The sequence below is a fragment of the Mizuhopecten yessoensis genome, unplaced genomic scaffold, assembly GCF_002113885.1.
Source record: "Mizuhopecten yessoensis strain PY_sf001 unplaced genomic scaffold, ASM211388v2 scaffold716191, whole genome shotgun sequence".
In the NCBI taxonomy this organism is placed as follows: Eukaryota; Metazoa; Mollusca; class Bivalvia; order Pectinida; family Pectinidae; genus Mizuhopecten; species Mizuhopecten yessoensis.
In genome coordinates this window covers 74,339-90,265 of record NW_018479993.1, presented here as the reverse complement: position 1 = coordinate 90,265, position 15,927 = coordinate 74,339, and the positions used below count along the sequence as shown (strand labels likewise).

The 15,927-nt window shown below is 32.7% G+C and overlaps 1 protein-coding gene across 1 annotated transcript in view; it reads left to right on the top strand.

Annotated features, from left to right (window-relative positions):
- LOC110442017 (nephrocystin-1-like) overlaps window positions 1-15,927 on the top strand; it is a 48,669-nt gene that overhangs the window by 10,485 nt on the left and 22,257 nt on the right. Inside the window, exons 13-23 of the mRNA XM_021485411.1 lie at window positions 107-149; window positions 1,881-1,886; window positions 6,523-6,607; window positions 7,186-7,280; window positions 7,724-7,799; window positions 8,110-8,136; window positions 9,736-9,788; window positions 10,212-10,286; window positions 11,473-11,545; window positions 11,828-11,865; window positions 14,395-14,418. Coding sequence (XP_021341086.1) covers window positions 107-149; window positions 1,881-1,886; window positions 6,523-6,607; window positions 7,186-7,280; window positions 7,724-7,799; window positions 8,110-8,136; window positions 9,736-9,788; window positions 10,212-10,286; window positions 11,473-11,545; window positions 11,828-11,865; window positions 14,395-14,418 — 595 coding nt within the window. The remainder of the gene's footprint in view (window positions 1-106; window positions 150-1,880; window positions 1,887-6,522; window positions 6,608-7,185; window positions 7,281-7,723; window positions 7,800-8,109; window positions 8,137-9,735; window positions 9,789-10,211; window positions 10,287-11,472; window positions 11,546-11,827; window positions 11,866-14,394; window positions 14,419-15,927) is intronic.

The following is a 15,927-nucleotide window of genomic DNA, read 5'->3' as shown; positions in this document are numbered from 1 at the left end:
TTCATCTCATGAAATATAAATGATGTTCAATTGGAAACCATTAAATATCCTCTATATATTATTCCCACACATTGTCTTCTTATTTGTTATCACTTGTACTTTATAGTGGGAAAAAGCTGTGGTCACCAATCAAGAAGGCGGTAAAGGAGGTAGGTGTCTGTGATACGCTCAGTATGAATTATAGGTATCTGTGATACACTCAATATGAATTATAGGTGTCTGTGATATGCCCAGTATGAACTATAGGTATCTGTGATACACTCAATATGAATTATAAGTGTCTGTGATACTCTCAATATGAATTATAAGTGTCTGTGATACACTCAATATGAATTATAGGTGTCTGTGATACACTCAATATGCATTACTGTGTTAATGTTTACTATTCATGTTACATATACAAGTACTCAATCCATAATCTGTCAGTTTGTGTGATTTGTGTAAAAATATGCATGATTTTTGTTTGACACAGTTTTAAATGACCTGTTGTTTTAACTACAGAGTAGAACACAGTTACAGACACCTTGCTGACTGCTATCTCTTCAGGCTCTTTCTTTCTTTTTGATGATTTTTTTTAATATTTTTTTTAGTTAAAGGATAATTTGATGGAACATTTCTTGTTCAGTAAAACTCTGTTATACTGCCACTGGTTTGTCTAGTGAAGTTTGGGTATTAAAGAAAGGAATTGTGTACCTTTAAAGTAACTCTATCTCATAGAACCTAACGAATAAATTAAAATACAATGAAAGAATTATGAAGCAAAATGAAAAAGAGGAATCTTTGAAATGGCGAAACCAGCCAAGTGACAAATGAGATGAGGCTGAGGGGCATTACCAGGAATGTCAAGTTTTTATTGTAAAAAAGAAACAACTTTAAAAAAATAGCATTTCATATATTACTTGAATCATTAAAAAGAAAAGTCTTGCTATACAAAGAAAGTCATTTGCTTCAAGAATTTAAGAGTGACAGAATGAATAACCAGATCTATAGCATGGATAGATCATAGATATTCGTAAAAGGTTTTTTTTTTTATCATTACCAAATAAAAAAAAAACACTTTCTACACTTCTACTTTTGCAACTTAAACATTGTTAAAATGGGATATTTGATTTGAAAATTTCAAAGTAGTTTTCTTTTCTTTTTTGCCCCACACTAATTTTTCAGCACTGGTGAAAGTTTTATAAACATAGTACATGTATTTTCACACTAGTATCATAATATTATTTTTTCCTCCTGCATATATATTATTTTAAAATAATTAAAATTTTAAATGTGTAATACATATATCTACACCAACAATTTTTTTCAACATTTAATAAAGTCCCATACTCACCTTAGGTTACTTATGGATTAAGGTGTTATATTGTTGTTATTACTAATAACTAACAGCCTGTTGTTAAAAAGTATGTGACCACATTGCAGAAAATAACATCAGTAAAAAGTATTATCTTTAAAATCAGATTTGAAATTCTAGCAAATTTATTTTCAGAATGTGTTGATTGACAGTCTTGCTTAACTCTTAAAACGTTTGTAACTCATGATTTCTTAAACTTTCTTCGTCATCTCAAATATTCTTAAAGTTGGATTTTCTGCAATCCAACTACTATTTCAAGGTGATTTCTTAGCATATACAATTAGCGTTCAAAAGTAATGCTATGAAATTACCTCTTGAAATAAAGCCCATAAAATAAATTTGATTTTGTGAATTGTTCTTAAAGTTAGGAAGTTTTGTGATTTTCGGGCAAGAAATTGAGGATGTCTTAAAATTTGTGAACTGTTATGAAACTGGTTTGTGTATATTACAGTAGATGTATTTGAATGTTGTACCGTATACTCAGACTTCTGGTATATAATCTGACTTATGTGTCTGTTTGTTCTAGCCTACAGTAAGTATAGCTCGATGGCTGATGTTTTTTATGTGGGAAAACATTCATGTACGACTCAATTCCAAATGTTTACCTGTGTAATCTAATTGTTTAAGCATTTTGCCTTCCTTGTGAAATTTAATCGCTATTTAGTAAAACATCTTATAATTTCATAGTTTATCATGTGAGATATGAAATCATTTCCTAGTTAAGAATCTATTTTTTTGGTCTTCAGTGCAAATAAATAGTAAGCGTTTGATGACGTAATGTAAATGGGTTCGTACATGACTGTTCTGTCCAATGAGCGTGCCTGACACTTTGTATTGTACCGTATCCCCACGTCGGTTCAGTCATAGTATAATGTAGTGGTATACCAGTTATACTAGTCGGACAAATTGGTAGTAGCCCCGGAGGTAGCTTAAAACCTTAGGTTAGGAAAACGGACATTATTTCAAAAGTTATATCAGCTAACGATTTCTTAAATCATACTCAGGCCCTGGTTTGATGAAATATGTTAGCTAAAACATTTCACTTTATCCAAAGTGCCCCTTTGGAAGTGTCGCTGAAGTTGAGGAAATAATTTCATTCAAGCTAAAGTAAAGATCAGTCATGAAATCAAATCCTGACGTTACCACACTTTCAAAAGTAATTAGGTTACCTTGATATCAGTCAGAATGAAATATTATCTTTTTGATAAGCTCATTCATTAAATAGTCTAGAAATACATATACCTTTATGCTTTGTCAACAATTCAATAATCCTGTAGTCACATGCAAAAGAAAGCAGTAGATAGTTTTATACCTAAATTACAAGTCCCCTTTGATTTAAAGTAATTATGTTTAACAGTGTTTTGCAGAATTAACATTTTATCAGTAAATATTTGTGTGTTGATGTGTGATACTGTGTTTGTGTATTAACACTTGAGAGATAATCGATATGGCTTCAGACATTTTGTACGGCATTCCTAAGCACCATACACAAATGTATTACATTCCCACACTGGTATGTCACATCGTAATCTTACAATGTAAAAGTCACTGTCACCAAGTAATGTATAATGTAAACATTTAAGTGTTACACATGTGTTTTATAATTGCTCACATCACAAATTCTGATGCAACATTGGGGTGTACATCAAAATGTGTGTATCTTCTCCAAAATTATAAGACTGTGCTTAATTCATATATCATACTGAGTCAACCGAAGAAACTAAGATAAGGAATTACATTTTGCCTTCAAGAATTTTAATTATGAGTGTTCACTTGATTCTTTTTTTATCCAGACAAAGAATTATTTATCCAGATAAATATTTTTATAAAAGAATGGTGATGTTGAAGTTCAAAGTAATGGGATGAAATTCAGCTGCTGGATTTGTAAAATGAGTTTATTGCCATATGCATACTGGTAGTTATAACTAGAATTACCAAGTGGTAGAAGAAAATTGTATACAAGCCAATGTTTGGTTCACTTTTAGGCTTAGGATACTATAGCTAGCTCATCATTTTGAAAGTGTCTAACTTTGTTAAGTATTGTAATGTATATATATGGAGACAAGAGAACTAGCATCATCACAACCTACTTACAATATCGAGGCCAGTGTTCTAGATTTTCTGCTAGATTCATTCAAAGATATAAAGTTAGACGAGTAGTAGATGTATTACATGCTCTTTTCAAGGATGAAGCTGCTGCTTGGTCTAGGTGATGCGGAGTATCGTTGCTGTTTATGTTGAATTTGTACAAGCTTTCAAATATCTTTTTATTTTTTTTATTTTACCAAAGAAATATTGATTGTGACTTTCAGAATATAGAAAAAAGGCAGATGAAGCTACACAAAGTAAATAACACATATACCTCCTAATAGCCCTAGTCTCTGAGTGACATTTCTTTGTCTGTAACATGGGTTACTATGGTTACCGAACTAATCAAATGATCACATGTCTAGATATATATATTGTTTATCAACCATTAGTCAAATATGTGACTGTCAACTTTGTTCCATCACTTACTAACCGCAGAATTTGTAACATTTATCAGATGGGTTTTTTCTGGTAAGAATGTTGTTCATCTATAATTCATTATTTCTTTGCATCTGAAAAATGCATTCTGTCTGCACACATGATCTTTCCTAACAACGGTGACATTATCTCATTACACATTGGTGTTGGGTCACATGTCCCCCAGTTTATACTGTCTTGGTATTTAGTTTTTGTCCCTCTTTGTGGTTACTGGGACATGTTCTTTTATGTACATGTAGAATGTATATAGCTGTAGCTACACTGATTGTGTGTATCATTCCGTGTCATCAATACAATCGCCCTGTGTTTATCACTTTCAGTTAATGAACAAGGTAAGCCTTAAGAAGACGAAGCGGACTCCATATTAGTTACAGCTGTTTCTTTGCAAATATTTTCAGATTTTTAGTTTTAATGCATTCACAATTTCTAACTTAACTCATTCAACCCTAAAGTCACCTTTGAACCTTACCAAATAAAAGACTGGGCAAGTCCAGTTTAAATATGTAGGGGTGAATGAGTTAAAATGTATAATGGAACTCTTTCAATCTGAATTTTGAAAAAAGAAAATGAATTGAAAAATTCTATATGAAGAATAGTCACTATTATGTAAAGGAAATTATTTTTCCTAAATGTCTGTGTCAGAAAATTTAATTATCCTTGTTTAAACGAGAGTCCAAATTTAATGAAGTTCCATTATACACAGTATACATAATAGCATGAATGAAAGCATGTTGAACCAAATGATGATACAACACAAGTCTTGTAATTTTCATATCTAATGACAGTTTTGATTCTATAATCTTATGTTCTATACAATGCACTTTTCATGTACATGCAGTGATCATTCCCAATCATGATGGAAGATATCTGATGAAAGCCCAGCTTGTCTTGATTTTCACGTGCTAGTTCCTTAATAAGGATGTCATCTTTCTCACCTTGTTGACTCGTCAATATTGTGTCTGCAGTTCCAAGTCTACCATCCATGATTTCATTTTCTTTCTTTCTCTTTTAGGGCTTTATCCTTATACCTCACTATCATCCATCTTACACCTATAGTCTTTACTCAAAATCCTCTTCTGTGCATCCCTAAGTTTGTTCTCAAAATTGGCTCTGCGTTATTAAGATGTTACATAATCAAAATTGTTGTATGTGCATCTTTAATCTGTACTCAAAATTACCATCTATGCATCCTTAAGTCTTTACCAACATCACTGTCTTTGCATCTTTAATACTGAACATACTAAAACTCATGAGTTGTGCATCCTTAAGATGTTACTCTATCAAAATCAAGGAGTATGCATCCTTAACTCTGTACATACTAAAACTCATTAGTTGTGCATCCTTAAGATGTTACTCTATCAAAATCATGGAGTATGAATCCTTAACTCTGTACATACTAAAACTCATCAGTTGAGCATCCTTAAGATGTTTCTCTATCAAAATCATGGAGTATGCATCCTTAACTCTGTACATACTAAAATTAATCAGTTGAGCATCCTTAAGATGTTACTCTATCAAAATCATGGAGTATGAATCCTTAACTCTGTACATACTAAAACCCATCAGTTGTGCATCCTTAAGATGTTACTCTATCAAAATCATGGAGTGTGAATCCTTATGTTGCTACTAAATATAAGTACATTGTAATTGTCTTTGGATCATCAAGATTTGTATGTATCAATGCAATGATGTCAGACTTCTGTGATCTGTCATATATACTCTAAGTATGATATGCTTACCTCAAATTTCAACTTTACATGAATTATATTCTCAATTGCAGTACAGTGTTATAGGGTTATAAGAAAGAACATTTATATTAAATGTACTGTTTTCAAATACATGCCTGTATGTCTACGAGCAGATATATTTTCTAATATAAATGCTACCTCTTAAGGTGCACTAGCTAGCTACCCTTTTCCTATTTTCTTTTGTAAAAATGTTGCATGCAATAATTAAATATGAATCATATATACATAAAGAAACAAGATTGATAAAAAATTTGTTTGAATGTAAGAATAGTCAAATAATGACACTATTTGCAAAATCTGTACTCAATTTGATTATAGGGGGCTGTTGTATCAGATTCAATACAGCTAATGTGAGGCCAGAAAAATGTTAAAAAATATTACATGAATATGTAATAGTTATATCCATATGATAATGCAACAGTTTTTGTTGACAGGCTTGTTACTATGTTTAAAATCTTATTTTCATAACTACCTGTACAAAGATGAGTTACTATGTGTTTGAAGATTTAATTGACCTTGTTTCTCAAACTTTAATATTAATCCCAAGTCAGATCTTGATAAAGCTTTTCATTGATTTAAACTTTGTTAACATTTAATCACACTTGATTTGTAAAAATTTTAAATCTTCTGTTTCAAATTTTAAGCTTGTCATGTAATAAAAACTTGTTATTCTGTGAACCAGTTCATGTTTAGAAATAACAAAATATTGTAAATGCATGTTTATCCTCGTAGATTACTCGTGCTTTTGTGAAAGTAACTTTGTCATATGTGTCGACACTGTAGGCAGTGTACAATATTATGTATTAACATCAAATTTAATGATTTATGTATTTCAATTACAGTTTACTGTGAGGTATCACCAGAAAGTTACTATTATTACTCTGTTTATTTCAGACAAGTGTCACAGACGTACTCCATGCTCTCGGGGCAGTCCCCTCAGGGTTCAGACCCTCCACACTTGGACCAAAGTTCCATGATGGTAAGTCTCCCTGTGGAGCCAATTAGTATTTACCAGGTAATAACATGTATTATATAATGTTAATTAGTAACTTAATAAAAATCCTTAACTCAGCTTTTCATTTTCCATTTGAAGCTTGGATTATTCAGGGGTGTAGGATAGGGAAATTCCACCCAAGGGATTTTCAGATTGGGTAAAACCTGAGGCTTGATGGACTGGCACCAATTTGAAAATTCCTTGAATGAAATTTCCCTATCTTACACTTCTTGTCATGATAGAGTAGTTTTCTTTCATTCAAGTCATCAGAATTAGCTCAGAAACTGTCACAATTTTGACTTTGTGGCATCGGAATGTTTCTGTCATATCATTATTGTGAAAAGATTTTTTTTTGCAAACTTTAAGAATCCGCTATGCGGATTCATACCCTGATGAAAATAAAAAAAAATCAACCTCAATGCTTAAATACAGGTAGATTTTGATGTCCTTGTCTGCTTATGGACACCATTATAACATTGTCTTCAGCAGTAGTTTACATTAAGTTTTTTTGCTGTATATTTCATGCACAGGATCTTGACTTGCATCATTGTTTTTGTCTTCAGAGGAGAAGTTCACCATGAAGAGGTACCTAGTGCCCAAACTAGCCAACTCCAATCTGGCATATGCTGACTTGTTCTTTGATCCCAAAGTAGGAAAGGTAAGTAAAGTGATAAAGTGATCCATTTATATATAAGGAAATATTGTTGGTTTGGTGATTCATGGATGTATATTTACATTTCCACTGCAAGTTCCTGTATGAGCATTACCATAAGAAATTAAGTTTTTAGGACTATGAATGCAATTGGATCAGCGTCTTTTGGAAGCTTCTCCTTCCGCCTGGAATAACATGAGACAACCACTAGATGCAAACATTTAGAATGTAAATATGAATATAAGGATTGAGCGACTTGTTTTCAATGTTCATGCCAGCATAAATATTTTTTCATAAAATTGAAAAATTGCCGTTCAATCCTCATATAAAAGTGGAAAATATTATTATTAATTTGGTGATTATTTCAAACAAATATTTAGCTTGTTTAATTAATTTTTAGCTGCATAACAATCATCACGTTATAATCTTTGTTATTACCAAAATTACAGATCAGGCCTCGCACCTCTAGGATAGAGAGGATAGTGTCTTTGGTGGCCTGTAGGCAGATTCCTGTGCCAGGGGCAGGTAAGACATGTCACTTTTGATGAGATCATTTCAAGTTCATAGCCAGACCTTATCTCTTGTAGTACAGTGTCGTAGAATACTTCATTTACTATAGAGATTTTGACGTACATATGATGAACCTCCTCACTTTCAAGCAAGTCTAATTCCATCACTTGATTACAGTGATATTCGGCATTGATAGAAATAAGTGTGACCAAGCTAAAAATAAAAATAAAGAGAGACTAACTTTTGATTAATTATCAATACATTTCTATTTATGTAATGACACCCTGCCATCAGTAATGTAGTTAATGGAATGTGAATTCTCCAGATGAGAAAGGGAAGAAAGTAGAACCCAGTAAGTAAACATCTGCAGTGTGTAATAACGCTTGTGAAAAATGGTTGGATTGAATTAAAATCAATTAAATTTTGTTTCAATTTTTGTGTGTTATCTCACTATGATTAACATAGCATATCAGGGGTACACTGTTAGTACGGTGATTATATAATAATTACAGTAACAAGTAACTAAAACTGTTGTACTAACTTAGTAGGCCATCAGGCTTTTACACTTACAAATATAGCTACAAGCTGTAACAGTGAGCAATGTCTGCTGTAAATATAGCTACAGGCTGTAACAGTGAGCAATGTCTGCTGTAAAAATAGCTTCAGGCTGTAACAGTGAGCAATGTCTGCTGTAAATATAGCTACAGGCTGTAACAGTGAGCAATGTCTGCTGTAAATATAGCTACATGCTGTAACAGTGAACAATGTCTGCTGTAAATATAGCTACAGGCTGTAACAGTGAGCAATTTTTGCTGTAAATATAGCTACATGCTGTAACAGTGAGCAATGTCTGCTGTAAATATAGCTACAGGCTGTAACAGTGAGCACTGTATGATGTAAATATAGCTACAGGCTGTAACAGTGAACAATGTACATGTATATGCTGTTGAACTATTAAAAAAATGATTGTTCATTTTATAACAGAAAATCTCAACTTTCGCAAAAACAAAATTGCTGCGTGTATTTGATGTGTATTAATTATTTTGATGTGTGACAAGTGATTTTTCTAAGTGTTTGAAATTTAGAGTCTGACACTTTATTTGCTGATTAAAAAAACTGCAATGTTTAGTAACTTGTCTTTTTCTGCCCAAACCTCCTCTCAAATGTTATACATTGATCTCTTTGGAATGTATTAAACCTTTTGAAAATCTGTGGTATCATATATATGACAATATATTTTGGTAATACATTTATTGGTTTCACTGTAATAAATGTTATATAAATGTATGATTTTTTGTAAGCTTATGACCATGTTTGTTGTTGGCTTTATTTAATTCCTTTTGTATAAAGATCTCCTCTAGAACGTTATTGGAACCTAACATGTTTTATAGAATAATACTCACATTTGAAAATGTCAGTTAAATTGGAGGAGGAACGCTGCACTCTATGTTACATTGAAAAGTCACAAATATGTTTCAGATTTGCTGAATTTTCTGTTCTAATTGTTAATACAATGCTTAATTGATTTATGTTTTGCAGTGACCTAACATTTGAGGTTTTAACTTTTTGTAACTTCTGAAAAAGTTGTTACATGGGGGAAAATTCAACCTGAACTATCCGTTTTTTAAATTCAGGCACTTTTTGTGATTGCATAAATAGAAAGCTGCTGGCTGTTTTAGCACACTTTAAACATCCAACTGTTGCTTTTATATTGAATAGAGTCAATTGATGGAATTGAGAACTAGCATCTAGATCCATTTAAAAGTTCTGGTTCTTATACATGACAATTGCAAGTGAAAATTATTGCATAAGGCTCAGAAAATATATCCCTCCAAATAACCCTTAAAAATGATATGGGGGTGAAAAAAATCATTGCAGACTAATAAAAACGTTTAATATATTTCTAAGCATACGTTTCCCAAGTTACCCATGCTGTGCCATTGCATTTCAGGTCTGGCAATCAAGGGAAGACATGTGCGAATCTGTCTGTTTGATGGCCAAAATGTGAGTTTATTTCTGTAATAGTTGTATTTCACCTGTTATATATAACAGGAGTGATGTCACCAGTAATTATCATTTCATTGGATAACCATGAGAATTAACCTTTTATTTTGCGAATATGTGATTTTGAGATTAGAGTACATTCACATATAAATATTTAAATATTTGTTGTTTTGTGTTCAATCTTTTTCTTTTATTAAGATGTATGACTATAATTTCCCTAATTTTTTAAAATTCTTTATCAAAATTCAATTCAATTTTTGCAACAGCATCATACTGTTATTTTTGCAATCGTAAGACCTTCTTGAGTTTATTTTCGTGGGAGTCAGAAATTTAAGGCTTATAAGTCCTTTGTTGTCACGAATGACATCATTTGAATAATTGGAATAAGGTGTCTAAATGAGTAAGATCATTTCTATCTTTCAGATTTTGAGTAATATCCACACCATAAAGGTAGCTGCAGTGGACAAGGATCAGAGGACGTGGAACTTTAACAACAGGGTGAGGAGGAGGAGGAGTATAGAGAGTTTGTAATACAAGACCCCCCCGCTGAGGGAGGGTCTTACTTCACAATCCACGAACTATCTATTATATGATCAGTACAACTTTCTATTAAGGGACTCATAATCACGGAACCATCCTTATCATGATGATGGGTCACTTATTGGAAACTCACAATTAAGAAAATGTTGTTAACTTGAGGGCAGGTCACTCATAGAGAACCAGAATCTATGATCCATCAGTAGTTTAAGGGCAGGTCTTTTATAGGGAACTCACAATCTTTAAGTTAACTAACTGTTTAGGTTGGGTCTCACATAGCAAGCTCACACTTCACAAACCATCCTTATCTTGAGGGTGGGTCGCTTACAGGGAGCTCGAGGTTGAAATACATTAACCATTGTTAACTTGCAGGCAGCTTTGTGACAAGTAACTTAGAATCTATGAGCTATCTAACTGTTGAGGATAGGTCCTTAAAAAGAAGTCTCAACAATCCATTAGCTATTCTACTGTTGGGTGTGGGTGTTCTTAAGAAAACTCACTATCTATGAGTCATTCTTCCATCAAAGTTTGGAATTACATAGATAGCTCACAATCAATGAGTCATCCTTCTACTAAATTTGGGACTCATGTACACTGTAGATAGCTCGTAATCACCGAGTCATTCTTCTTTTACATTTTGGACTCACATAGATAACTCACGATTAATGAGTCATTCTTCTTTTAAAGTTAGGACTCATATAGATAGCTCACAGTCATTGAGTCAAGCTTCTATTAAGTTGGGACTCACTTAGATAGCTCACAGTCAATGAGTCAAGCTTCTATTAAACTGGGACTCACTTAGATAACTCACAGTCATTGAGTCAAGCTTCTATTAAGTTGGGACTCACTTAGAAAGCTCACAGTCAATGAGTCAAGCTTCTATTAAATTGGGACTCACTTAGATAGCTCACAGTCATTGAGTCAAGCTTCTATTAAATTGGGACTTGCATAGATAGCTCATGATCACAGTCAATGAGTCATGCTGCTATTGTGATGGAACTCAAAGAGTCTATAGTTCATAAGGTATTGTTTTATTCAGGTAAGGATTCCTACATAGATCTTACCATCCACCAGTCCTTCTCAAATTATTAAATAAAATATTGTCATTGCAATCAAATATATAATAAATGTGTATGTTTCGTTTCAGGAATATAACCAGATGGACCCGATTCAGCATGCAGAATTCTTCATCAGGACGAATAGTATAAATGAAAATATAGGTAACCACTATACACTATACTATGGAATTGCTTACACAGAAAAGTGGTTTAAAATTCTGGTCATAACTTACTTGTTCCTTCTTACCATTGTGTGTACTGTTTTCATGATGTCATTTAATTTAACGATAATTGGGGAAATCATCACTTGCTACGAGATAGATTTGTGTTCTTCGAGATAAACTCTACTTGTTATATTATTAAAGTTTTAGTTGATACACAGGTGAGTTGAAAATATAGATTGACAAGAGATAGCTCCTCCTACATACATTTCTTTTTTTATAGGAATCCTGTTTGAGCTCTGTATGTCCTATGTGAGAACGGTAAGTGTCGGCCAATTTAGAAGTATTCTATAGAAAATTTCTGATTGTTAGCACAAACTTTAATCAGATATTTGGAATGAAGATTATTTACATCAAACAGAAAAAAATATTTACATGTATTATAAAAAATGCAACACATTTTCAAATCCATTTTTAGCATGCATGTTTTGTGTAATGTTTTTAGTTTTTTTTTAGTTTCATATAATCTGCCACCAAATTTTTTTAAGTTTTGCACCATTATTTCAATGTCAGATAGACTTACGATCAATGTTTGTGTCAAGATATCCAGTACTTACGTATTTACACAGATTTGCTGGCAATAAGTCCCTGTAACAAACATGTGTTGGCACCAGTACTATTAGTTACATGACAGTATCTATTGTAACAATACTATCATAATTCCTTCTAGAAATACTTGTATAGCACTACACTAAAACCTTGATATAATGCCCCTTGTTTCACACATCTCAAGGTTTCCTTTTCCAGTTTTGCTAACTATCCCTTTATATGTATCCTTTGCTGTATTTTCAACCTCCTTCATAACATCAGACTTATTTGTTAACAAATGGTAGCATTATAACAAGGTTTTACTGCCCAGATAGATAGGAAATAGTAGTAGCAATACTATCATAACACCCTTAGAAAGGACACAATATTTTATCAATACAATGTGCTATTATATTTACTTATACAATGATAAAAATAACGATATTAATATGTATTTGATAGTACTCCAGGAAATTATGACCATATACAAATTTAAGGCTGGTCATTGCTTTAGTTTGTCCCAGTTGTAAATATTGTATCCTCAATATAATCACATATTCCCTGCCTTACAGAATGATCTAAGTGATAATTAAAATATGTAGTAAATTATATTATATATGCACTTATTGTTTGTCTATTCATTGAGTATATTCAAGTTATTAAAGAGAAAAGACAAACATTTGATATTAATTTGAAAGTCTGCATGTTCCTACACTATGATAGCAGTTGATTGTAAGAAATCCAAAAATCATTTGTGCATATGTTTTGTCATGAGTGAGCTTGAGTTGCATCCCTTTGTGTATGTGTATAGGTAGATTCTTGGCATTGGAAACCATTTCTTTTATATTGATTGCTAACCTGACCTTTTTGTTATCTCACCTTGCCCAAAGGGCCATGTGAGGTTATGCTCTTTCTTTTGAACGACTTCTTCTGAAAAACTGTAGGACCTAGGGTCATGATATTTGGCCAGTAGGTATTTGGGATGGAGTGCTATAAAGTTTCCTCATTAAAATGACCTTGACCTACTTTCAAGGTCACAGGGGTCAAATATGTTAAAACTTCAAACAACAATATCCTAAGAATCATTTGAACTAGAGTCATGATACTTTGGTATGTTATGTAGATCAGCAGTGCAAATATTTTTTTCAATTACAGTAATGAGGTCAAAAGTCAACTTTAAATGCTAGTTGGGGATCAAATGTCAACTTTGGTTAAAAGCTTTAACAATCTTCTTCTCAAGTTCCATAAGGCCCAGGGTCATGCTATATGGCCAGTAGGTACCTGGGATGGAGTGCTATAAAGTTTCCGCATTAAAATTTCCTTGACCTACTTTCAAGGTCACAGGGGTCAAATATGTTAAAAACTTCAAACAACAATATCCTAAGAACTATTTGGACTAGGGTCATTATTCTTGGGTATGTTATGTAGACCAGCTGTGTGAATTGTTTTCTTTATTACAGTAATGAGGTCAAAGGTCAACTTTAAGTGCAAGTCGGGAGTCAAAGGTCAACATGGGTTATAAGCTTTAAAATTTCAAGTTTCAAACAACAATATTTTCAGAAATGTTTAAGAGATGTTAAAATGTCTTGTGTTCTAGTTACCAAATTTGGTCTTAAGTTACCAATATGTCAGTTGCATGTAACAAAAGAAACAGATGAGCAATACAGGCCCTCTGGGCCTCTTGTTGTAATACCTCTTCAACATGAACCCACTAGTCAACCTGGGATAAACAGCTAGGTGTGCAAGTTGCTGTTAACAAAATTACGGTAACAGCTACGATGTACAGCTTATTGAACCTATTGTCCAGGTGTCGCACATGGACAACATACGAGTTTTAAGCCAAAATCCATTCATGTCAGAAAGAAAATATGATAATAAGCAGGGTCCCACGTTTGACCATATACATATATTTTTCTTAGTTTATCAATATAGAGAAAATTTGGTACATGGAAAAATTATTATAAGCCAGTTATCATATTATCTGTTATTATAATAAGTTGGTTCAATTGTATCATTTTTATTTTTTTTAATTTGATGATTTTTTTTATGATCATTTAACAGAAATACGTTTTGTAATAAAATTGTGTCTGCAAGTCATTGTTCACCATCGCTTTGTCTTCTGATTCGGCCTATTCTCCAAGTGAAGGGAAGAAAATGATGATACATTGTATCACCAGTTTCATCTGAATAAAACTGGAGTTTCTTGGTCTGTTATAGCCTGTGCATGACGTTGTTGTGAGTAAACTAGCATTGTAACTTCAGATAAAACAGGAAAATGAGGAAAATGTGAGTAGCTTAGAACACACCTAGATGAGTTATCTTTCTTGTTCACTGATGTAACACATTGCGAATGCCTCATAGTTAACACTGTTTGATATATTTTACTTGTTTTTACATAGATGTGTTTTGTTGGAACTCTTACTTTTTTCCAGTAAAAGTTCTGGTATTATTTGCTGTCCTGCAGTAATGGACTAATGGTGTCCAACACAATGGCAGATTGTACAAATTCACACTAATTTGAATTGTGTTGGTGTTTGCATTTCTCTCTTTTCATTTCACTTGCTTTCATTACAGGAAGTTTGCTGAGACCTAGATTTATTATTAACGCCAAATTACATATTTTCTTCTTTGCTAATATTTTACTCTCTATACAAAATATATTTATCTCTTAAGATGACCATTACTTATCCGTTATGGACTTTTTGTCAAGGACCATATATATCACAATGTATTAACCGAGACAAACATCCTATACTTGTATAATACATATCATGTCGCTAGATAACATGTGGTGTTGGACATCCAAGTATAGCGAATGAAATCAATTGTAATTAGGACTAAAACTTGATGAGTGAATTAAATATTTTTGCAAAATGATAAAAGAAAATAAAGATAAACAAAAGTAAGAAATACACATTTTCATATACAACTATATACGTACAGAAATATCCAGTTCTAAGTTTAGAAATATGAGGTCAATATGGTCATGTAGAATACAAAACAGAAACATGAGGTCGATATGCAATTTTTCGGCGAACACACGACAAAGGTTTAGCCAATTAGAATCCAGGAAAACAAGACCATATGCTATATAGGGATATATCTACAGTATACTGTAGTTCAATGGTTTTCATAAACAATTCTTCAGAATTCTTTAGTTGATTGGAGTTTTTACAGTGTACTCTAGATCTGTCTTAATTAACCAGACTCTAATTCAGATTTTTATCTAAACCACACAAATAATTTGGTTTCGAAAGTGTTGGTGTATGACGAGTAGACTCTCTATAAACTGAATGTCTACAAACTGGCCAAATGATGTACATTATGTGGTCCTAAGGTGTACCAGTTTAGACAGAGTGCTCTTTAAATACAATTTGTAACCAGTTCGGAAGCATGTTGAGATCATATTAACTACCATATTTTCAAAATGATTATATGTATTTAAGGCAAAAGGTAACAGCATCAGTTATAATGGTGAAGAACTTAGTTCCACACAGGGTTTTATTTGCTAGAGTACCCTCCTATCTATATTCCGTCTTTGCGTATTGCAGAGTTATCTTCTCTTGGGAGCAGGTATTGATTGTTACGTCACTTGTTTGTGAGAGTAACGTCATCAATTTTTGAGAAAACGACGTAATTTTCTCACACAAACCAATGNATGAAGCCCACACACAGTTTTATTCACAAAGAGTACCCTCCCTTCTATATAGATGATGAAGCCCACACACAGTTTTATTCACTAAGAGTACCCTCCCTTCTATATAGATAATGAAGCCCACACACAGTTTTATTCAC